General features: G+C 26.8%; 2 protein-coding genes across 2 annotated transcripts; one reads left to right on the forward strand and one right to left on the reverse strand.

Moving 5' to 3' along the window:
* Window positions 1–1,730: 1,730 nt before the first annotated feature.
* LOC112598344 lies at window positions 1,731–25,896 on the reverse strand. The gene is made up of 10 exons (XM_025344770.1): window positions 25,824–25,896; window positions 11,836–12,241; window positions 9,320–9,466; window positions 8,774–8,962; window positions 7,678–7,873; window positions 5,735–5,975; window positions 5,206–5,449; window positions 4,070–4,309; window positions 3,157–3,282; window positions 1,731–2,047 (listed from the first exon to the last, which is right to left on the reverse strand). Exons 2-10 carry the CDS (start codon window positions 12,173–12,175, stop codon window positions 1,872–1,874), a joined length of 1,899 nt encoding a protein of 632 aa, XP_025200555.1. The 5' UTR covers window positions 12,176–12,241; window positions 25,824–25,896; the 3' UTR covers window positions 1,731–1,871.
* Window positions 14,147–23,472, forward strand: LOC112598343 (dynein regulatory complex subunit 7-like). The gene is given in 15 exon segments (XM_025344769.1): window positions 14,147–14,376; window positions 15,479–15,638; window positions 16,451–16,576; window positions 16,859–17,050; window positions 17,109–17,222; window positions 17,224–17,259; window positions 17,343–17,576; window positions 17,652–17,790; window positions 17,859–18,122; window positions 18,189–18,318; window positions 18,832–18,919; window positions 19,169–19,180; window positions 19,182–19,601; window positions 19,654–19,779; window positions 23,245–23,472. Coding segments are annotated over 15 exon segments (2,499 nt in total).
* Window positions 25,897–26,261: the final 365 nt, after the last annotated feature.

Genomic DNA, 26,261 nt, shown 5'->3' on the forward strand with positions numbered 1-26,261 from the left:
CGTTTTGATCCAATTCAAAATATAACATGCTATATTTAAGTAAAAAAAATACATTTTAAAATACTTTTACCTACAGAAATGTATTTATTAGATTTTTATTTATTTTTAAACATTTTAGCAACATTTATATCTTATTTGTTTAATACACAGTAAAAAATGACCTCTCCTGAAAAATATGTAAAATACAAATAGTATGTTTTGCATTCTCACCCGCAATTATTTTATAACTACTTTTAAAGTTAATTTTTGTATTATTTTTACGAGATATTGTATTAACTAATAACTTGTATTGAGTATTAATTTTAACACAATTACACTTATACATATTTTATGATCAAGCATTAATATTTAAATCCTTAATATTACCTTTTTCATGTAAACATTTATCTATGTTCGCATAAGTAGCTCTTGATGGCTGTCTCCTTTGAGGGTATCGTAGTAAGTACAAACGAGATGCCTTTAATGTACTCCTTCCTACTTCATTAAAAACTGCCAACATATCGGCATACTCGTTTTTGTTAAATATAGTAGGCATGTTTTAAATTAAAAAAAAAAATAATCAAAAAAACACTGCTACTCTACTTTTTTTTTTTTTTGCTATAAAATTAGGCTAATTTTGTTTATAACACGTACATTTATTGAAGATGGTAATTTATTGTATTGAGATAATAATTAATATTGTAAGTGGAAATTAACTTGTGAGCGAAACAATCAGTTTTTTTTTATTCACTGAAGGATAGTCAAAACTTTTTTACCTTTGTATTAAACATTTAAATGACGCCCGCGCCACTGATGCTCATTTAATATCCAAGTATACAATTTTTTTTTTTAAATATTGATTGATATCTTACTATTTTAACGATTTAAAAAATTGAGACTGTTCGGTTTTTACTATAACAGTATACTTTGTAGACTTTAGTATAATCTTTCTATTTATCTGTTGTAATTGTGTTACGTGATTGACTTTTCAATAAAAATTAAATTAATTAATTCTTGCATTTATACTATTTATAGACTTATAACTTATTTTTCAACTTCAATAGGTTTTTATAGATTAACTCACTTATGAACTTACTATTGGTTTATGAAAATTGATTATAATTTTGTTTATTTAAGTGGTTACTTAATACTTATACGAACACAATTACAATGATTATTTACGTATTACGTATATGAAGTACAATCATAGCCTGTTTTATTAATTCTGGCATATTTTTGATGTTAACTCGTAAAAATAAACACGAATCTTATAATTCTTACGATATTAAGTTACAATGGTTTTTTGTGTTTATATCGAAAACATGTCCACATTTAACAAGTAGAAAATCATTAAGTTGTAATTCAATAGTGTTTGTAAATTAATATATTTCATGTTTCTAATAAGAAGTAAAACAGAAAATGATAGAGGTAAATTAATTTTAACCCGGACGAAGTCGGGTAATATAGCTATAGTATTCTATAGCATAATAAGAGATACGTTCCTAAAATACCTAAAATAATAATCAATGAGGTGAATATTAACATAATTAATTGTGGTTAATTAAAAATTAATTCATGAGTCAATAATAGTTGTACTAGTAAATTCCAGTTCATAATAATATATACTATTAACTCAGTCTTACTCTTACAATGCGTAATCATTCGAAACAACCTAAAATGTTATATCCGATTTTTAAATGGAAGTATATAATGCTTATTTTTATTATTTACAAAGCCATTAATTTATTTTAATACATTTAAGAAGGTTAGACAATATAATCATAATACGAGTCGGTGTACCTTAAGATTAGGTTAGGCTCAATATATATATATATATATTGTAGTCGCGTAATAAATATACACATTTATAAGTTCTACACCGACCGCGCGCTTCATAGATGCGGAGCTAATACTTTGAAGTATGACGATCGCAGATTGATGCCGTTGGCCGATTGCTTTAACATGGTCATGGAAACGCTCGCAACCATCATAAGTATTCCTGCGTAAACGTATACTCCTTCGCAGCTCGAGGCCGGCAAACCGCCGTTCCCTGGTCGCATTATGTTTACTGGAAAACAGTAAAAATTTATCAAAGACCGATGGAAATTTTAAACACTAAATCAAAATTTAATTTTTACATTCAGATGATCATTCTAAATTATTATCGATGTCATTATTATTATTTTTTTTAATAGTAATGTTTAAAACAACTCGTTCATCACGATCGTCGTATTAACACACACATACATATTTATATATACGTGCAGCGTATTAAAGATTTTGTCTTGTGATTGTGGTAAAGGGAATTCGGTTTTATGAATTTATCCATAGCTCACCGACTTGAGATCATAAAATTGTTATAACATAGGGATAACAACTATAGGGCTGGGATTGAAAAATGAACTATCTATTTTTTCTAGTGGTAGTGAGTGGTACTTAATTAACTATGTACAATAGTCGTAAAGATCTCTTATACGTATATATTGTTGAATAGATATAACGAATATTTAAAACATTTAATTATATTTTTAATGGTATTTTTCATTTTTAGATTATAATTTATACGTACATCGAAATTTAAAAATGTTAAATACAGATTAATGTAGGTATTATTGATATAACATACTATATAAAATACTATTTTCTCGGAATTAGCATTACGAGCATTTGCAAATATTAAATGCATTAGTATTTTATTTGACGTTCGTCGTCAAATCACATGAACATGGATTATACTGAAAAATATGCGTTATTTGTGGTTTATCATACAAACTTCATTTGATTTGATTTACTTTATTTAATCGCATTAATATCGAAACCGATTTTGCGAGTCTATTATACAGGTGGACAATTTAGCAAATGTATAAACATTATTATTCAAAATATTTTATAAAATTAAATTTCATTATAATATACGTATACGAGTACATTCACTCGGTTAAACGGTTTAGGGATACATTATGGTAACATTTAATTAGAAATCCTTTAAATTAAGGAAATAGACACCTAGTACGACGTGTGTGAATCATAGTTATAATCTACCTCCATAGTTTATATTTAATTTATATAAACGAGAACACTCATGTTGTTTCATATCTCAATACCTACTAAAATCGTACATTAAAATCATTAAATATTTATGAATAAAATTAAATTCATTAAAAAAAATGTATATACATGCTATCAGAATCCCAACAAACGACGATACACCTCGGACCAATGAAATTTGTCCGCATACATTGTTAAATTTCTTAGTTGGAAAAGCAGTGTACAGCACTACGTTTTGAATCGATTTGTAATATCCTGAAATAGTTTAATATAAAGATAATATACAGTAAACATCAATGTATTGACCATAAAGTAATATAATATACTATTTTACTATAAATTTAAATTATTTCGAATTATAACGATATATTACCCTGTATTCTGTATAATATGTAAATCGTTTACATAAATACATGGGGATGAATGGTCTAGGTTAGAGATGACGAACCTATGTCACAGGGTGACACGCGCACATTATTTCAGTGACACGCCAATTTAATTACAATTTATAATTTTTATATTACTTTCCAAAAAGTTTATATTTCCAGGACTTAACCTTCACGGTTAGCTGGAAAAATGCAGCAACAGATTTCTTATTAAAAATTAGTTTTTGTAATTATTTTAATATATTTCTTAAAAATTTTATTATTTTAGTGTTTAAAATTATGCGTTTATATTAATATGTAATAGTAAATAGTAAATACTGTAAAATTTAAATGTAACAGCAAATAAAATCCTGTTTATATGTTTAATTGATTATTATTTAAGCAAAAAAAGGTTTGAAAATTTTCTGACGCACGTAAAGCAAATAAAATCATACCAAACATTTTGATTTTACACGCAGTTATCAACTTTGCCATAATCTCTGGTCTAGGTGGTATTTATAACGAAAATCGATAATTATTAATCCATGACCAAAGAGTAAGAAAAACACTTATTTAAAAACCAAATCATTATTTTTATGGCTTGATAATTTAACATGCATTAGTTTTTTCTGACATTATAATAAATTATTAATATTCATGATGTTTTATAAGTTTACCGAAAGTAATTCCAAAAAATCCGAAATACGGCACTAGATTGTAAATCTCATTGATAGTCGTGGCGCATAGGAGCAACGATAGTCCATTAGCTATCATTGTCAGGCCAACATGATACAGAGGTACTGGGTCTGGTGACCTGCCGTGCAACACATGACCTAGTCCTCGACCATACAACAAACCAAAGCAGCCCGCTATAAGAGTAATCATGGCTTCTGCAGACGTCTTTTGACCCACAGGACCTATAATAATGATACATGTATTATAGGTATATTTAACATAGAAATAATCATCATCATTATTTTGGTATAACGCGTAAATTGTAAGGGGCCCGATGCCAAAATTCAAATTATCCGCAATTCTATAAAATTTAAAAATTATATTTTAGTTACCACCTTAATTATAATTTTTTTATACTGATATATCGTAGGTTGATACTTATTAATATATTTTTTCGGTGGGGGGGAGGTACAGTGTATTATATTAACAAAAATTACGTATTGATAACTGATATTCAATCTGAAACAAAGCACGGGGCGTCTTAATATTAAATAAATATTGTTTTGGATTTGATTAACCATATCATATCTATGTTTAAATTTATCAAATTTATAAAGATATCAAAGTGGATTGACCTAATTTAAATTTTATTTGGTTAGTAAATAAACGCATGGCTAATCATAATCAATGATGTAAGTTTTTTTTAATTTAATAATATATCTAATACATTTGATCACATTTTGTTTTCTAATGGTTTAGTTTTAATATTTTAAATTAATCGCTTATTTTAGTTTTAACTAGTGTTAATACAAAAAGTAATATTAGGTATGCTTTTAATTATATTTTAAAACTAGTTTACTGTCTTTATGTAATCATTATGTGCAATGTCTAGACAATGTAGACTTTTCCATAATTTGACTACAAAAATTGGACATAGTGCATAATACCGGGACATTATTGTGTGCGATTCCTGATTTTCTACTTTGTAATATATTTACGCAAACGAGGATTAACAATAGAATAAAATTTAATTTAATTAGGTATTTAGATTTAATTGAAAAAAAATTCACGAATATTTTATTGAATGTTATTTTATTATAATATAGCTGACACGTTGATTTATTTGGACATAATATACCTTTAATGAACATGAATGGTATCAAACAGGCAGCATGAATCAATGCCTCACTGGCTACCATCAAGAGAAATTGTTCATTGAACCAGATTGACATGTTAAACATACATTTCAAAACTCGATTTATGGCTATTGGGCATTTTAAACTGAACCGTCTACATCTTTCTTCGTCAACGTCAGCCATGGTATAAATACGAGTCATCGCCATTAAGTATTCATTATACTTGATAATATTGTTTTTTGTACACTATAGAAAAATTATGAAATTAATTATGAATATGTATAGACGTGTTAGGTGTACGTAGATAGAATATAATATATGTGTTTTTAATGATTTTAAAACAATTTTTTTAGGGTCTTGCAAGTATTAGTTTTAAAGATACTTGCAAAATTATTTAGCATGCCAAAAACGAATAGATTTTTTTAACTTCTTAAACATCACATTGACTACAGTTAAAACCATTTATCTACGTGATATAAGGATATATGTATTGACAATCGATATATTATATATTTTGGTATCGAATAAAACCTTTGTATTGGTCGTCAACAATAAGGAAATGTTTCCGTCGTAGAGTATGTCATTTCTATACATTGGCCGACTGCCAATTAAATCGTTTTTAAACATGTTAGTGATATTTCGGACGCACAACCTACGATTTTGATATTCTTCATAGATCCAATTTGAATAGTTTAAATTTCGAACGGCATACTTCAGTGGTTCCGCATTCACGATTATCGGCATGTTCGCTAAAAAGATGCTTGTAAACAATCTACAATAACAATAGCAATTAATGATACATTTGATCTACAATCAGTAAATTATACTAAACACCTGTCATATATTATATAGATAGCAATATTATATTAGTATATTATGTTTACTTTTATATCGATAGGTATTACCATGAGTACTTATGACGAACTAAGATTGATTCTTATAACATATATATATATTACTAGGGCTGTAAATTGGATGCACTATAAATCCTTAAAAATGCAATAAAATATGCATTTAAAATGTGAAAAATGTAATAAAAATTACCAAAAGTTGTAGTAAAAAATACACTTAAAATGGTTTTTAATTCAATTTTTATATTTATATTGATATTATAGGATATTATACATTTAGTACATTACATTTTACATGCATAAAAATGTGTTTATTTGATAAAAAAAAAATATTAAAAATGTTGATTGAATTTGAATCTCTATTAATCTGAAACTTTTTTATTTTTTTTATATATTTACTTTTTTAATAATTAGGTTTTTAAAGGTGTTAATTAATGGAATTTAATTAAAAATACCGGAACATAAACTAAAAAAGGAAAATAGACCTACAAATGAAAAAAAAATATGACCTAAAAAAATTTAAAACGTCAAAAAATGCAAAATAAAAGTTTCATAAATGGATTTGTTTTTACAAAATTCAAATTATGTACTCGCTAAACTTCGTTTCATAATCACACACAAAAAAAAAAAAATAATAAAATATACTTTCCTACAAATTCACAGCCCTATATATTACAATAATATAATAAATATGCATCACGGTCTACAAGACTAAAAACTATAGTAAATGTCTTTAATTACTTATATCACCTCAGGATCCACGTACTTTTCCACACAAATAACGTCAAAAACTTAAATGATTTTAAAACGTAACACACGTGTTAAATAATTTTATATATTTAAGTGGGATTTTATAAATTGTAGTGTGTCTACTATAGCTAGAATCGTTCAATACTGTAACGATTGTCGTCTATCAACATCGTATATTATTCCTTAAGTAGGGTACACGTTGTTAAAATGTAACGTATATTTAACTGACAATCGTTACAATACCTTAATTGCACAGATGTTCAAATTCTTTTTATTCGAAATGTTATTACCAAATCATTTTTAACAAAAAGTTTAATTTCAGTAATGCATGAAAAAAAAAAGTTACGTTAAAGACGCATGATTATTATTAAAAAATTTAATTATATTGCACAGCGTGAAACTTAATTTTAACACAAAAATATTAATAAGATAAACACGGGTATTCGAGTATCTTGAAGGTTGATTGTAAAAAAATTAAAATTTAACTGTGTCGGAACTTTATAAAATGACAGCTATTCTGAACTGTACAACTATTTTACCCATCTTTATTTAATATAATTTTTTTTATCAGGAAATTTATTACAATAATTAAGCATTAAGCATTAAGCTTAATTGATACAATATTTTATACATCACGAGAAGTATGAATGGAATATAAAGAAAAGAATGGAGGTAAAATCCTTTAATCGACCTTTTTTCTCGAAATAAATAACAATTGATATTTTATATATTGAACATTATAAGTAATAAAATCATTATTAATAATAATCGCTGAAGTCCGTATGATTGTATAATATGTACCATGAAAAATATTGGATAAAATATATTTTGTGTGTTTATAAAAATAAAAAAAAAGGTTAAAAAATGTCTCACTTTCGATTTCCGATCGTGTCATGTATAGTTAAAGATTTATACATATTGTGGAAGTTTTCTATGTTCCAGGCCGTGGTCTCGGTTCTTGATCGTGGAGAAGTAGAATCGGTAGTAGATTCTTTAACGTCTATGTCTAATTTTAACGTCACCGGTGTTGATACAAACAACCAGAATACAAGTGTAAAGCACATTATACCTACATTAATGAAGTATATATCTTAAACGTATTTAACTTTAATAACTTAAACTATTTGTAATGGTATAAGTGTTTATCTTGTAAAGTTTAATATTTCATTTAACACTATATCAGTGGTGTAGCCAGGTTGCAACACTACCAAAAATTTCAGGAAAACTGATATTGTTCTTCATAGTTGTATGAAATTTACAAAAACGTATAAAGTATTTTTTTAAATTTTCTTATAAAACAATAAACTACTACCTTAGAAATTCAACATCAGTTATTATACGTAATTCAGACTTATTGGCATGGCTTTATTATTTATTTATAAAAATATTTTTTTTAAATATCAGTTGAAGTCATTTTGGACAAATTTTCTTATTGTAGAATGGTAAGAAAGTTAGAAAGTTACATTTATTTCTATAATTTAATTAAAATTTATTAATAACAGCAATTGTTTCAAAATAATGTTGAATATTATGAAAGTACTATTGAAGTACTTTCTTTACTATTGTTTTTTTTTTTTTTTTTTTAATAGAATAGAGTTCTGTTGAAATTTTAATATTTTATTTATAGGTACAATAAGAAATTAGTAATTTTTTCCATTATTTCTTTCATAACAATACTTTACAATAGATATATGTAACTTTGTTAAAAATCAATGATAAGGTATACTAAGATTTCCTAATTTATTAATTAAACACGTGTCTTAGCATAGATAATAAAATGCATAAAAACCAAAATTAAAAATATACTCACATCAGAGTATCTATACCTATATTAAATTAATCCTTGTAAATTTACCAACCTATATAATTATTAATTATCAGCTTCTCTCCCTCCCTCTAATAATAGTCAAAATCCTGGCAACACCACTTCATTTTATACTATATCAACATATCATATACTTGCACAAACCTAAATTCGTATACAATGCTGTTTTCAAGTCTGCCGACGATAGTAATTGGAATTCGGTAATAGGCGGGATTATTAGCATGCCAGTGAAGCTTCCTAGATGAAGAGATAAATGTGCCGTATGGCGTCTTACAACAAACAGCGCGGACAGCAAAACGAAGAATGATGTTTTAATCATCCCCATTCCAATTCCTAAATTTGTTTAAGTTTACAACATATTTATTATACAAATAAAATATTGGTCACATATACATAGCATTTTTATAACATTTTAGGTACTAGATTATTTAAAAAATTACATTAATTGTTAATGATATATATTTTTTTGTTCATGCCCATTTCTCGGGCCCACTCATTAATTTAAACTATATTATAGTCTATATCCTGAATTTATGAAACTAACTCATATGTTTTATTAATTGTATTGTAACTCTAAATTCTAGTGAATAAATTATCGATAAATTATTATACAAATTATAGATTATGTAATTGTGTAATATAAAAATGTTATTAAACGTTCACATCTATACAGTGTTTTTTTGCACTTACCACCAATAATGGCCAAAATGTAATGTTCGTGAGTAAATGTATTTTCAATAAAACACAACATCGTGAGCCACATGATGGACAATAAACTGCCAATAAATAAACAACATCTAAAACCATATAGATTGATGTACGCACATGAAAACGGTTCTACAAACAAAATGTAATGATTTGTATATATAAACTATTTCTACTTAAAAGTTTATATTATACTTTATAATAAACGTATAGTATAACAAAAACTTAGACAATATATACTAAAGGTATTGTAAACTGAAATTTCAAAGTAAGATATTTAATTAATGTTGATAAAATAAAATATGCATAATATTTTACACGTTGTCATTAAATTCTGCATAATATTTGTTTTTAATAATTTACATGCATATATACACGCAAAGTATGCAAAGTATTAAATTAACTAAAAAGAATTGAACATCAGACAAAAAAAACTATTGAAATGTGATTAAAGATACATTATGCATATGTTATGTGCATAATAGTCGATTGCAAATTTTAGGATTTTTTTATCGACTATCTACTACGTACATAGTTCATAGTATCAATTATTATCAGAGCTAGTTGAAAGGATAAAATAATGGATTACTGTTAGCTGATAGGACACGTAATAATATATACAAATTATATGTATTAAACGAAAATATAAAAATAGGTCATAAAAAATATCGATTGTAGATTATACGTGCATACAAGGTGGAATATAATATTATGATGTAATATAATATAATATCATGTAAATTTTGCATTTTCGTATGTAATTGTTTTCTAAATGTGTTTCTTATCAACCAACTATATGGATACTGAACTTAATGGCTAAAAAGAAAACAAACCGTAATAGTTAATGGTTGCCAATTTATCTGGTTATAAAATGTACAATTTTTTAAACATTATTTATGTAACAAGCTGTTTTTATAATAGCCTATATTAGTATTAACCGTATTATTTTTTTTTTTTTACTTGTAACTATAGAATAAATATATAAAATTTCATAGACTATCGATATAAACATAAATTTGCATATTATTATTGGTAGTATTATAGGTACTTTATAGAAATATACGCCGTCGCTTTCGAATTAAATTGATAAAAGTGAATGAAGCTAGAATATATTTAAACATAATAAATAATAAATTATAATTTAGCTTAAAGTCATAATTACCCTGCTTTTGAATAATCGTTTTTAAATTGTACATTGTAATCAGAAACACACAATAAAGGCATACAAGACTTATTGATTGCAATTTTACACTCTTAAGTTTAATTAAAACTATAACAGTCTACGTAGCTGCATGTAGGTGTTAATAATATAATACAGTAGATTACGTACCTATCGTAGTACAATTATTTATGTTCTTTACTACGAATTATAGTAATTTTTTTCAGTCAATCACGTCTATAATATGAAAAAGGTAAATGTTCAAAATTACCAGATACGAGATATTTATGAATTATATGATTATATTATACTGTATACACGATTAGTATAGTTGAAAAGTGCTTCAATTTTAACCTTAAAGGATGAAGGTGATTTCTGATAAAAAATTATAGATCTATTTTGTACTTTTGAGAGGCCAAAATTAAAAATTGCAATATTTTTTAAGATAACCGAAGAAAATAAATAAAACATTAAGGAAGAACAGAAATTTATAAGCAAACTCCTGTAGTTTAAAAAAAAAATATTGTGTTATATTGTTGTAGGATTTTCAAAAAGGAATAATTTATACAGTTGTATATATCGATTTATAAACTACAAATGATTATAAATACTTGGCATTTTTACCAAATTATATTAGCGTTTTCTAAAAATAATAAAATGATAGACTGTTTCTGCTCAGAATCGTTTTTACATTCTATAATATATCGTTGAATTTAAATTTAACACATCCATTCTAGTGATTCAATCAATACTTACTGTACTGAAGAGTGAAGAGCGGTATACTTGCTTTGTTCGTCTTTTTCAAACTGTTGTGCTCCACTTAAACTGCGCTACATACTCGTAACTTAAAAAAAAATTGTTATTGAAGGGGTGTCAACTTCCTGACACACCTGAATATCTACGGTTATATACTTTACAACGATTATTATCTATGTATTAAGCAACGACATTAATAATGACTGATGATAATGAATAACGTTATTTTTCGTTTAACGTCATTTACAGTAAAATATATTATAAATATTATACTTATAAAATATAATCACAACCACGTATATCGTACATATTTATTAAACTTACACTGTCGCGAGTTCGTGCACATATTATTTAATGAAATTACAATAGTATACTAGGCCATAATTATATGTATACACAATTTCGCCAATTTATAACCCCTATTGTCTATTGGTACTGCAGGAAAAACTTTTAAATAATGACTTTATATAGTATATACTTAAGATTTGCAAATATACGCTTATATTATAAATACATATTTCATATTATATAATATGTATACACGGACACATGTAAATATTAAAAATTATAATTATTGTATAATTACCGGTCAAGTAACGGAGCAAATAGATCACGGCCAAGTGTTCGAAGGTGCGTGTTCCGGACGGCAAGTTTTCGACCATACCAAAACGGCCATCGAACAGAATGAAGGATAAGCAAACGCCGTCGCAAATCAATAGGGCCAGGAATCCTAATATGCACGTGAATATAGCCCAAGGACCGCCGTCAGGTGGACATAACACGACAAACAAGAAAGCGTCGTTGAATTTTTCCGGCGGTGTCGGAACGAATTCTGAAGACTCAAACTCTACAAAAGGTTCATCAATACTCGAAACAGAGTTTGTTTCAATGGTATTTTGATCCTTATCCGCAGATAACGTCGACATTATGATAATATAAGATGGTGAAAATATTTTCACGTCTTACATCGAAATAAAACTGCTGTATGATACCTGAGGTGAGAAAGAAAAATAGGTAGTTTGCAAACAAACGCGGTAAATGAAAATTGTTTTCACTTAAAAGTAGACAGCAGTGAGACTTTTTTTCTTTACCTACTTTAAAATAGTCGATAGTCAGGAAATATAATAATAATTGATTTCATGACATTGTCGAAGACAAAAAAATTATTTTAAGATAATACGTAAAAAGCCCGGCCCCTTACTTGATTTTCTCATTTATCGCAATCGATTGTGTTTAACTAGCTTTTTCAAGAGAAATCCCTAATGTTCAAAAAGCTTTTAGATCAATTTTGTAAAAACGATAAAATTGAAAAAAATGTTGTAACCTTCAGTATCGAATATACATACATATGATAAAGAATGTGTAGAAAACTGTTTGGAAAAATGTATAAAAGTTTTAAATTGCATTTTCTTTTTTATTTTCCACAAACATGACAAACACTGTTGGACAGTACACATTATCTATTTCTATATCTTGTATATTATATTGTTTTAATATAAATTCATTTTTTTTTTCGTATATAAGTTTTGTACAATTATTTATTATTGGTGCTTATAGCTACTTTGTTCCCATTTATATACGTCTATGATTTATGGAAAGACTTGGTAAACGTTTAGACATTGTACATATTTATACCACAAATTAAAATAAATATATTTTTCAATTACAATACTTAACTACCCATAGGCCATAAGTTAGCTACTTATTTACCTACTAGGCACTTGAAATTAACTTATCAAATGTAATACACACTCTAATCTATAAACCTTCACTACAAATAACCGATAAACACAAAACAGTAGATATTTGCCTATTTTACCAGTAAATAAGTTACCTTTACCTCCAACACAATATTTCATGCTTTTAAATTACGTTCGTTATTCATCATATAGTGATTGATAATATCATCAAAAGTGACGAAAATAGCGTTTTATGAATTTCAAATAGACTCACAGTAAAGATATATTTTTGTCAAAAAAATCATTCTATATTCCAGAAAATACAACTTGAAATAATGTTTAAAATGTTAAAAAGCACAAGACAGGGACCAGTGGCAGAGTGTTGTATACGCACCAAATTGAACATTGAACATTTGAACACATCGTAATATAATTTTATTTTAATAAAAGGTTGAATTAATTTTAAGCATGAGACTAAATACCTTTAAACATGCGTCCCGAGAACTTGCAAAAATGGCGGATACGAGAGTATACGGAACGTTCGTGAGTACGTATAAATTAATATTGAATAATAAGCAATGTGATCGATGATGTGAAATGATAGACAATATTCCATAGTACATAGCACCCGTTAGATAGGTAAGAAAATAATAGAATATTTTTTTTATTGTAATTATCTATGGCCATAGATCAATAGACTTTAAAATCAAAATCACGATTGTTGGAAACTATCGCTACCACTGTATCACAATATGTTTATATTTATACCATATTATTATGTTATAGCATTGATTATAGAATATACTATATATATTATACTAATATATTATATTCTATAATCAATAGTTATAATTGTTATAAACTTTGAGTATCAGATAACTGGAAATTTATGTGAAAATGTTGTAAACAATTTGAACTTCTAATGCTTATAAAAATAAATTGTGTCTGTATATTTTTAATATTTTTATATCGCTATAAGAAAAAATTATGTGGGATCCAGTATTCAATTTTCAATTTTTTAATCGAGTGAAATTTTTTTCATATTAACAATTTTATTAAAGGAATAATAAAATAAATAAAAAATTGAATATAAATATACAATTTGGTAACTAACGTTTTCGATTAAACATTATTAATTATTATTCAATTGATTTTATTAGTTAAATAAATATTTCGTGTCTTATTTCTTGTATTAAAAATTATTTAATTTCCTCTTAAATGAGTTCCGATTCACTAGATTGGTTATGGGAAGATTTTTATTCATATAATCTGGTTGAAGAAACCGTAGATGATTATTTAGATACTATTAACGATGATAATTCGTTCACCAGCTCCAATTCTAGTAACAATATTGATTGTTCATTATTAATCAGAGATAATATAATAGAAGAAGAAGAAGGAGGACGAGAAGGAGAAGAAGAATTTAATGATTATGCTGATGATATAAAGTTAGTTCAACATCCTTGGGTGGATAGGCGATTTTTGGCCAACCGAGATATATTTTTTAGCGCCTCATAATATAAATAATAAAAAATATATAAACGAGGCATTATTTTTTTTAAATATATAATTTTTATATTAGCAATTCTTTCTTTCTTATATTTTTAAAATCAATTTAAAAAAAATGTATTAAAATATAACAATGTAGAATTTAAAATGTACAATTTTTAAGGTAGTCCAAATGACACTTGATTAATTTTAAAAGTTAGTATCAAGAAAAATTTAGTACAGAAATAAGTTTAAGAGAAACATTTAAAATAATAATAATTTACGATACATTATATTTCTTGAAGCCAATTTGGTTATAATTTCATTTGGGTCAATACTTAATAATAAGTCTTTTTCAACACTCATTAACGTAAAACTTTCCAACAATTTTTAATTCAACGTGTTTCTTACATAATTATTCACAAATTTTAACTTTGAAAAGCTGCGTTCACAGCCAACTTGAATTAAATCAACCTGAGTTAATTAAATTATTTGTATTATCTTTGGGATTTTTTTCATTATTTACCACTAGTAATAAACACATTATTTTCCTTTCAAAACCGATGAATCAAGATTCAAGACATAAATTAACTTAACGTAAACCCATTCATAGCTATGCAGCACCATCAAACACAAAATATACAAACTATCGAAGCACCTACAGTAATGTACAGATTACAAAAATAAATTTAAAAAAATATTTATATTCAAACAGTATTGTATGTCATTCTATAAGCATTTCATTTCAATCCCTATAAAAACAATACAATTTAATCTAGCTGTTTAAGCGTAAAAAGTTTTACTTCAAATGTGCGCATATATAATTCATACACTGTTTTTTTACTTTTAATTTCTTCTTTCATTGAAATAGACAAAAATGGGTTTATTCTTTTGCGTTTAACTTACAATTACACATTTGAGTACTATTTGTGAAAAGTTATGAGTGGGAAGAAAATCTGCTATGTTCATTATCTACAAGTAGAAAAAAGTTATTTTTGATTAAATTTTATGTGTCGGTTAAGAATGTTATACACGGAAAAAAATTGTATTATTATGTTGTAGCGAAAGTATACCAGAAATCTTTCCAGAATCATACACGAAAAATTCAAATATTGAAAAGCTAATAGTTTTTTGTGCTGAAAATTTTATTGAACAATTTAAAGTAAAATATCCTGATAGACGGCAGTTAGTTTTAATACCACAAAATGAATGCGGTGTCCGAGTAAGATATCGTTTCTGTAAAATATATGAAATAATTTAATGTAGTTTAGAAAATGTTTGTAATAATAAGTTATTAATGTCTCTATGACTATATGAGTAGCAACTTGAATATAGTTATATTTTGGAGGTCATAAAAAAAAATATAGTAGATACTTTTTAATTATGGAATAAGTAAAGCTAAATTAGAGAACAGTTTTTAACAAAATCTGTTTATTTATGTATTGTTTAAAATTGAATGACAGTTAACATTTCAAATTTTCAGTATTTTCTAGAAGAATATGCATTTTAAATAATTTTTTACTCTTTTCATGAATGATAATATAGGCATTTGAAATATTTTAAATTTTTTCGATTGAAGTGCCATGATGCAATATTTTTTGTGAGTAAAAAATCTTGAAACTTAAAACCCGGTACCTTAAAAGTTATTAGAACAATTAATAAATATCGAATGCATATTATAGTCTCATATTTTTACAAGTATAAAAATAGTTAATATTTTTACGAAATTCATTAGAATTAATTATCTTATTTTAAAATATTCATAAAATATTAGTTTTAACACGTAAGGATTGAAAATGTAATTATAGGCTCTTAAGTTTTTTTTCTGTAATCAAGAATAAAAAACGAATAATTATGAAATATGTAAATAAAATAAAATATATATCTCTATTTTATCACAAATCAAATGAAATGTATTAATTAAAACCAATCCAAAATAAATGTGTTATATTTTTTATAAAATATGTATTTAAATAGAAATTACAGTCATAATTATAACTTATTACAGCTAATAATATTATATAATATTTTTAGAAAGTTGTTTGTACTACAATCAAACCATCTCGATTAGTCTATTCCGATTTGATCGAATTGATCAGTTACAGTCAGTTTGTGGCTAAACACATAACATATGTCAAGTTAAAAGATCCTCTAGCTTTGGTATAGTATATATTATTATAAAATTCAAATTATTATTTTTACGTTAAGTATATTAGCGTGCAACGCCTTAAATGCTGGCTGTACATAATATCTATACTAAAATCTAAAATTACGATTATAATTCTTAAATTATAGTTTTCTGATTTGTGTTAGTATTTTCGATACCAAAAAATATTATTTCAAAGTTTTGGCTATAGCACATTAACTGCGTAAACAGGAAAATTATAAGTGATAGGTCATAAAAGAATAATCAAAATAATAATTAATCCCATACATTTTTAGCCTAACAAAATTGTATCTCCTGCAACGACATTAAAAACGCAAATCGCTAATTGTTTTGAATTGGCAATATTATTAGTATCATTTTTAATTGGTTGTGGGTACAATGCTTTTGTTATATATGGATATGCCACAGAAATTGTGTGTAATAATGATCTACGAAAAATCAAGATAGATATTCCAAAAGAACCAATCGTATGTATCATAATATTTATTCGAAATTAATTAATATATTTATATTAATGATAAAAAGGATGAACAAGAATTAAATTCTGAGAGTAAGGAAGACATTATAGATGATCCTTATGCCGTAGAACCTATGATTGATTTGTGTAATGATTATGTTAACTTCTTAATGGAAGAAGAAAAAAAATGAAATTGTAGTAAATGATGAAACAATAGAGGTACAATCGTATAAACATGAATTTTATTTATGAAAAATGTGTATGTTATTTTTGTTCATTTATCAAATAACCACAATTTTCAGATAGAATTTGAAAATTTGTCCGATCCGCTATTTGGTAAACGAGTACACGCATGGGTCATGATTATGCCGTTGGAAACTGAAGACGATACATATATATCTGAGGTTCCATATTTCATTGAACCTAGTACAGGTGAACGGAAAGAAATGTCTGATGAAAATTACATTGGAATAGAAGTGGTTTGGAATCATAATAATTATTGGGTTAATTTGCAGCCCTTGGTAGGAGGTTGTACGGTGTGTACCTATTATTGATGATTAAATTTAAAAAATTTTGCCAACTTAATTTTTAATTTTTTTTATTTTATAAAGCAATATAATTTTACTTTAATGAGTACAAATTATTGGGAACATTTTTTACCAGACAAACTTCAAAATGTACAAAGAAGTAATTTAAAAAGTCTTGAGATGCCCAATTCGTGGGTCACTGCTATAGAAGTTCCTATAAATAGTAAGTGTTTTGTTTTTAAAAAATAAACTACAATTATTTTATTACGCTAAAACGTAAATTGTATATAGAATATCTTATGCTGTATCCAAACGGTAAAAAAATCGTGCCATATATGAATGCAATTAAAGAGTTTTATGCTGATTATGTCATGCCTAATGGACTGATTAAAAGAACAACGTTTTATACCGAACAAGAGTATTTAAACAAAATATTTATTCAAGAAATATTTAAAAATAGAGTAGACAAATTGATCTGTATTGACACAAAATATACCGTCAAAGGAATTGAAACTATAGAATATTTTAAACCCGGCCGAGATGACTATTTAAAAAGTACAGTTTTAAAAATATTAAAAAAAAAAAAATAGTAATCCAAAATTGTTATGTATATTTTTACAGAACATAAGTTTTATGGTGATTGTAACAATATAGAGACCACGCGTTTAATCACATTTTATAATTTGAGGCTTGATTCAATGGCTGAAATTAAAATTAATGAAAATAGTTTCATTATAACGTATAACGATAGGTTTGTAAGTTCTATAATCACTAAATAGTAAATCGCATTATACCTTTGCAATATTGAATATGCTATTAATTACACATTTTTGATTTACTTTTTCTGTTTAAGTTAATTTAATTTAAACAATTTATTGTTTAGATGCGACATTTCCCAACAAAAACTATAAATTTAATACTATTTATTTTTTTTCAATATATTCGTTATATTTTTGAAAAACGCTAATATATGCATGATAATTAAACATGTACCAACTACACACAGATATACAAAATCAAATTTCTTCCATTAACTCATTAAGCTGATATTCGAATTGTGTCTTATCACTCTTGCCTAGTTATTTTTTTTAATTAATCAATACGATATGCAGGAGCATAAAATTCCTGGAATTATTTAAAAGTATTCAATTCTATTATCAATGTACCTATAGTTTAATAATTTAATACTACGTTAATATGTAATTGAAATTGATATTGCATTCTAATAAAATTAATGCTATTAAATACTCCGTTATAATTTCAGATCGGATTTATTATTCTGGCAGCTGTGTGTATTTTGTAGAACAATAAGCAATAATTCCCAGAATATAAACGATAAAAGGAAACCGAAGGTGAATATTAATAACTCTTGATATAATCGGTTTTATTCGGAAAAAACACTACATAAATTATTTCTTAGAACATATGAATATAAATGTAAATAACTATGTCATTAGGTACGATGACGATGTTTCACTTAATGTTAATAAGTTGTATATATTATTATAATACTTTACTTCGGTATTTTAATATGTAGCTTACTAATATTAGGTTTATTTTTAGTATTTTTTTAGATAATATGTTATTAAAATATATTGCAGTGTGTAATTGAAAAAATATTTAAGAAATGAATCGAAACATAAAGATCTAGATATTGCCACTTTAAGTTTTGATCTTGAAAGTGGTACTATTTATGTTCAATATCAATATGGAGAAGGTCAGATCACACAATCGAGTAGACTATTTAAAAAGCCAACTTATAGTTCAATAAAAAATGAAAAGTTCAATCCCGAATCAGTCATTGAAGATATCGTTTATCCATATGTGAGTCTTTTGAAAACTCATGAAGCGTATATCATGTTACAAGACATGATTGAAATTGAAAAAAAATCACTTATTAACGTTTCGAAATTGGAAGATAATGTTATACAGATACTGGAAACGCGTAGTCAAGAACGATCAGAGTTTAAGTTAAAAATCGATTCATTGGATTGGAACCGGAATCATAGGATTAAACAATTACTCCAAGATAAAGTACTTTTATGTTAATAATTATATGCGTAAAGTAACAAAATTATTTTTTTAGAAAGATAAAAAATATAAATTTGCTATAAAAGACTCGGTTGCTTCAAGTATAAGAGACAAAATCATAAAACACTTCAGACAAAGTACCAAAAATCAATTTATACAACTTAAACAATTGTTTGAAAAGGTACACTAAAATAATTAACTATCAATTATAAACACTTTTCAAATATTACTTTATATCAGGGCCGGTCTTAGGGGTGGGCGAGCTGGGCGACAGCCCAGGGCGCCAATATATTAGGGGCGCCTTCAGAGTTCAAATATTAATTTTTTGACAATAGTTTTTGTAATTCAAATTATTTTTAATAATTCGAGTAAATACAATAATGTATAACAACGATTTTAAGATATCTTGAGAAAAACCATATTTGTTACATACTAACGATTAACGAAAATAGATAGTCGAATCAATGATGCGGGTACTGATAATCTTATTTCGTGAGTCAGTTTGACAGGTATACGTACAATACCCGCCACAGTTGATTATCTGTTAAGTTGTCCTACAATAATTTGTCCTAATACCTACCTATTTTAGTATTTTGCACGGTGTCATCGAATAGTGAACATTTAATTTTCGTAAGTAAATAAGTTATCATATTTTATATTATAATACTTTACTGGTAACCGGATAAAAAAACCGGAAAATTATGATATACCATTTTGAATATAATACTTTACACTACAATATTAGTTAGAAGTATTTCTAATTCTTATAATTATTAAGTATTATATTATTATAGTTCCTTATACAGTTATATTTCTAGATTATATTTTTCGAAAACGTATTTTATACATAAAATTAATTTTTGAATTTTAGAAAATGGTACCGAAAAAACTTTCTGGTGCTCAAAATAGAAAACGAAAATTTCAAAAAGAATGCGATTTGAAAAAAATGCAAGGGTCTATGAATAAATTTATCCTATCTGACGTTGACCAAATTAACGAACACCCTTCTACATCATATCATAATAACGATAATAATCAAACTAATGTTATTATTTCTGACGATACTTCATGTGTAGGCATTGATAATGAATCTATAGAGTCCGACAATAATAGTAATTCTCCATTATTATTGAAAAACAATTGTGATCAAAATATTGAAGACAATACTACAAAGAATAGTCTTTCTGATCCTGCATTGTGGCCTAATTTTTTGAGTACCAAGTATCAAGAAATACTGATTTCTAATGGCCCAGTTCAAATAGAAAATATTAATTTTCCCTTGGATGAAAATAAACGTCATTTTTCCTTGAATTTTACCGTTAGAACTTTAGATAATGGTCAACAAATAACCAGACAGTGGCTTATATATTCCTATAGTAAAGATAAAGCATTTTGTTTTTGTTGTAAAATATTCGGAGGTTCTTCTTCACTTGCTAAATTAGGATCGAATGACTGGAAACATTTAAGTGATAAATTAAAAGAACACGAAAAATCAACTAATCATATTAATATGTATTCTAAGTGGAAAGAATTTGAAAATAGGCTTTTAAAGAATAAATGTATTGATAGTCAACACCAATCAGTTATCAACAAGGAAATACATCATTGGAGGTCCGTTTTAGAACGTTTAATAGCAATTACACTGTTTTTAGCAAAACAGAATTTAGCATTTCGGGGTTCATCTGAAAAGCTGTTTTCACCCAACGCTGGTAATTTTTTAGAGCTTGTACAACTTTTGGGAAATTTCGATGGAGTGATGTCTGAACACTTACGTCGAGTATCTTCTAAACAATGCGCTGATCATTACTGTAGCAAGCGAATCCAAAATGAATTAATAAACTTATTAGGTAATAAAGTTTTACAAAATATACAAAATCGCTTAAAGAAAAGTAAATATTTTTCAATTATACTCGATTGCACCCCAGACTTGAGTCACTCCGAAAAAATGTCATTCACACTGAGATTTGTAGAAGAAGAAAATGGCATGGTTTCAATAAAAGAGCATTTTATAGGTTTCCGAACAGTTCATACTTCAACAGGAGAAGGACTTGCTGAAGTTTTGTTAAACGCATTAAAAGAAAATAATATTAATATCAGTGATTGTCGTGGTCAAGGGTACGACAACGGTGCCAATATGAAAGGGAAAAATAAAGGAGTCCAAGCTAGAATATTAAATATAAATTCTCGAGCATTCTATGTACCATGCGGATGTCACTCTCTTAATTTAGTTGTTTCAGACGCAGCATCTTCATCAAAAGATTCGATAACATTGTTTGGCGTCATACAACGTATATATGTATTTTTTTCTGCATCAGTTCAACGATGGGATATACTGAAGAACCATGTTACTGGACTCACATTAAAGCCCCTTAGTGTTACTCGTTGGGAAAGTAGAATAGACAGTTTAAAACCAATTCGATACCAAATAAAAGAAATTTATAATGCGTTAATACAAATTTCAGAAACTACTCAGGGAGATATTCAAACTCGTCACGAAGCAGAATGTCTAGCCAATAAACTAGCAGATTATAAGTTTTTAATTTCAATTGTTGTGTGGTATGACATATTATTCCAAATAAATATTGTTAGTAAATCTTTACAGAGTATAACAATGGATGTAGTTACTGCTACTTCACTCATGAAGTCATGTGTAGAATATATTTCTAAATACCGAACATCAGGTTATAACGACGCACTTATGAAAGCAAATGAGTTAGCAGACATTCTTGGAATTGAAAAAAAATTCAATGATTTGTCTCGATCGAGAAAAAGAAAAAGACAGTTTGATTACGAAAGCCAACATGAAGAGCAAAGTGATCCAGAAAATATATTTAAGCGAGAATTTTTTTATTCGCTTCTTGATACAGCTCTGGTGGTCATTGAAGACCGTTTTGAACAAATGGAATCCCATAAAAGTATTTGGGGATTTTTATATAAATTTGATAAGTTACCAGAAAAATCGGAGCTTCTTACTCACTGTATGGATCTTCATCTAAAATTGTCAGAGGGCCAGCAATCGGATCTTAATGGCGTAGACCTTGCAAATGAATTAATACATCTTCGACAAATTTTACCAGTAGAATATAAGGCACCAAAAGAGGTCTTACAGTATATATTGGATACTGACACAAAAGAAATTTTTTCAAATGTGTGGATCGCACTTAGGATTCTTTTGACAATTCCTGTTACGGTTGCATCTGGAGAACGTAGTTTTTCAAAACTTAAGCTAATTAAAACATATGTAAGGTCAACTATGAGTGATGAGAGATTGTCATCACTTGCAATCTTATCTATTGAAAATGATATTGCAGAAAATCTCGATTGGACAACATTGGTAAATGAATTTGCAGAGATAAAAGCACGAAAAGTTCCATTACAAATATGAAGATTATTTAAATATAAACATTCGTATCATAACCTACCTATTAAATATATTATACTTAATATTATTATTATAAAAATGACTTTACTTTAAATTTATTGCAGTAATAAAAATTAATTAAATCAGTTTGTTTTTTATTCTGACTTCTGAGTAAAAAATACTTAACTTGGACTAGAGGGCGCATTAATTTTTCTTGCCCAGGGCGCATAGTTCCCTAAGACCGGCCCTGCTTTATATAATTAGGTAGCTTTACTTTTCATATAGAAAAATTTGGAGCTGCTGTCTTTGACGAAGTCACTAGAATCTAATGATACAGAACACAGAGATAGAAATTTAATTATGTGTTCGCAATTGAAAAACGAATTAAATATATTGACGTTGAAATTAAAAAGATACAAAGAGTCACGTATTAGAAGATACAACAATTTGGCAACATATATAAATAGTAATCCTGATTATAAAATGTTATCACCTTTAAAATTATTTGTTTAAGCGTACTACTACAACGTTTATACCATTTAATAAAATAAATCTAAGGAAACAATAAATCAAGTCAAATTATTTTTTAACTATGATATTTATTTATCAGTCATATGATAACGAGGCTATGCACTATACATATAAAAAAAAAAACGTTAAAAAAAATTGGTCCATTGTTTTCATCAAAACATAAATATGCGAGAGAAACGTACGTAATTATTAAACACGGGATTTCTTTGTTGATTTCAACATCTTTAAATTGATATTATAGTTGGATTTTAATAAGTAATAAGTACCTATAGACTATAATCATTAATAAACATAGTTAGTGACTAAACGTAAACTGGTTAGGGATTTGCGTCAGTAATTAGTTTCTAATCAATAGCTCCGTGTGTAGACGGCTTTAAGCGTTATGAAAACGCGTTATAAGCGTACCGTTCGCGAAAGATCGGTACACATGTAACAGGGACGTATATTGTGAACGTGGCGGTTTTTGAACGAACATCTAGTGCCGCCGCCACGGCCGTTTAATACTATCCAAACGAGCAAATCTATATTCAATTTATAGATATTTTTTTCGTAAAAAAGTATATTCAATTATCCAAGATCATAATATATGATCATTTTTTATATAAAATCACAATTTTAAAAATGGTTTAAATCTTTTTGAGCTGTTTATAAACTATTTAAATGTGTTATCTCTTTTTTCTATGAATGGACGATAAAAAATTATTCATTGAGTCAAAATTCTTGAAAATTATACAAAATCCCACATAAGTTGTTTTTATATTTATTTAAAAATATTAAATATACAAAAGTATAATTATTATTATATGCAATTGAAGTGAAAATTATTACAAAATTCATCAAAATCACGAACATTTTCAAACTGTTTTCAACTTGAAAATTTATAAAATGTTCAATTTTTATTAGTAAGGCTTGTAAATTTAAAACAATGTACTTCGTAAGTTTTTTATGCTAAACTTAAAAACATCAAAACTATTTTTATGAATAATATAAGTTTAAATTTAAACGAAATTATTTTATTATAATTTATAATTCAAAAATATTATTCGTGGAGACTTTTACCTACATAATACATTTTATTAAACGCAATGATATTTTAAAATAAATTGATTTTTAGATATTCACACTGTTTTACGATAAGATGGTATTAATTTAAAAATTGATAACAATAATATGATAAATTCAATGGTTTCGGAAAAAATGTAATCAATCTAACATAATACTAATAGTAATTAAATTACTTTAATAGCTATATTAAAGACTCATTATTAAATTTATATACTTAGTGATATAGGCTGATTGACTGTTTCAGCTCAGAATCGTTTTTTTGTATAGATATCATGATTTTCATTAAATTCAAATTTAACAAATTAACTATTAATTTAACTTTTTGTACTGTTACTCACTCATAACTTAATGTACAGCGAAGTAGTATAGGTACACTTGCTCAAATGTTTAAACTCGATTTGTGATTTTTATTTTGAAAAAAGCAGAAAATTTTTCATACTAGTGGAATAATTCGTGGACAGTGTTAAACTTGTACGAACAATAAATAGAAAATGTATTGATAAAATACAAAATTACTTAAAAACATTCAGAGGACGTCGCACCCCCACGTGTTGTCACCGTCTTACACACGTACGACATGGCCAATTTTCGTTCACCAGTTTCAATAGTGTGCTTTTAGTTTTGATATTTGATTGAATTTACCTATTACAAAATTTTAGTTAAGAACATTATCTATATTCTCTCGTTGGTTAATTTTTAAATGAGTTATGAGTGTTATGAGTTATGACTTATGAGTATGAAAAATATAAACGCATTATAAACGTTATGAAAACGCGTTATAAGCGTACCGTTCGCGAAAGATCGGTACACACGTAACAGGGGCGTATGTTGTGACGTGACGGTTTTTGAACGAGCAGCTACTGCCGCCGCCACGGCCGTTGCACGCCGCGCGCCGGACGTCAAAACTAAAAATCGAGTAGCGACTACCTCATACGACCAGTGAATCATGAGAATTTTCAATTAATCTTATTTTTTAAACTCATAACTCGATTAAAAATTAAAATATTGTAAAAAAAACAACACAAGATAATGTTCTTAACCAACATTTTGATAATAGGTCAATTCAATCAAATATCAAAACTAAAAGCACACTATTGAAACTGGTGAACGAACATTTACAATGTCGTACGTGTGTAAGACGGAGACAACGTATGCGGGTATGACGTCTACTTAATAATGACGCTTGGTGTACACACCTATTCGATAGTCGATTGTACATCGAAGATAATATTTTAATAATAGAGAGAGTAAAATTAATAGGTACTTACGTAAATACACAAGCAAAAGAAAACACGTAACATTAATACATTTAAGGTATAACTGTATAAGACTGAATAGTTTTCTTGTAAGTCGTAGTACTTTCGAAATGACAATTGGAAAAATTCATAGTTTACACTGTCTACTAGAAATAAATAATAATGGATAATATTATAGATTTTATTATTATAAATAAATTAGGTATATACGTTTTGTTTTAATAACACCGAACACGTAACATATTCTAGAACACTCAACATTGAATCAATACGTATCGTTGCACTCAAATTATTACCTCGAAAATATTGCCGTGCTGACAACCGATTTATTTTTAGAAAAGTAAATTATTGTGACTTGTCGGAGTGGTTTCACACTATCTCTCCGAAATCAACAACAGATGTCAGATAACGACTAATCGAATACTACATACTCGTAGACGATAGAGTCGG

Source organism: Melanaphis sacchari, unplaced genomic scaffold (genome assembly GCF_002803265.2).
Source record: "Melanaphis sacchari strain LSU unplaced genomic scaffold, SCAv2.0 Contig47_pilon_pilon, whole genome shotgun sequence".
Taxonomy (NCBI): domain Eukaryota; kingdom Metazoa; phylum Arthropoda; class Insecta; order Hemiptera; family Aphididae; genus Melanaphis; species Melanaphis sacchari.

Bases quoted from the DNA above. Each gene is read 5' to 3' on its own strand.
- LOC112598344 (XM_025344770.1), bottom strand. From the start codon at position 12,175: ATGTCGACGTTATCTGCGGATAAGGATCAAAATACCATTGAAACAAAC. The intron at 7,874-8,773 runs GTTTGTGCAAGT...TCATTAATGTAG, and splicing joins AGCATTGTATACGAATTTAG to GTATAATGTGCTTTACACTT. The intron at 2,048-3,156 runs GTATATACATTT...ACTGTTTTCCAG, and splicing joins TGTTGGGATTCTGATAGCAT to TAAACATAATGCGACCAGGG.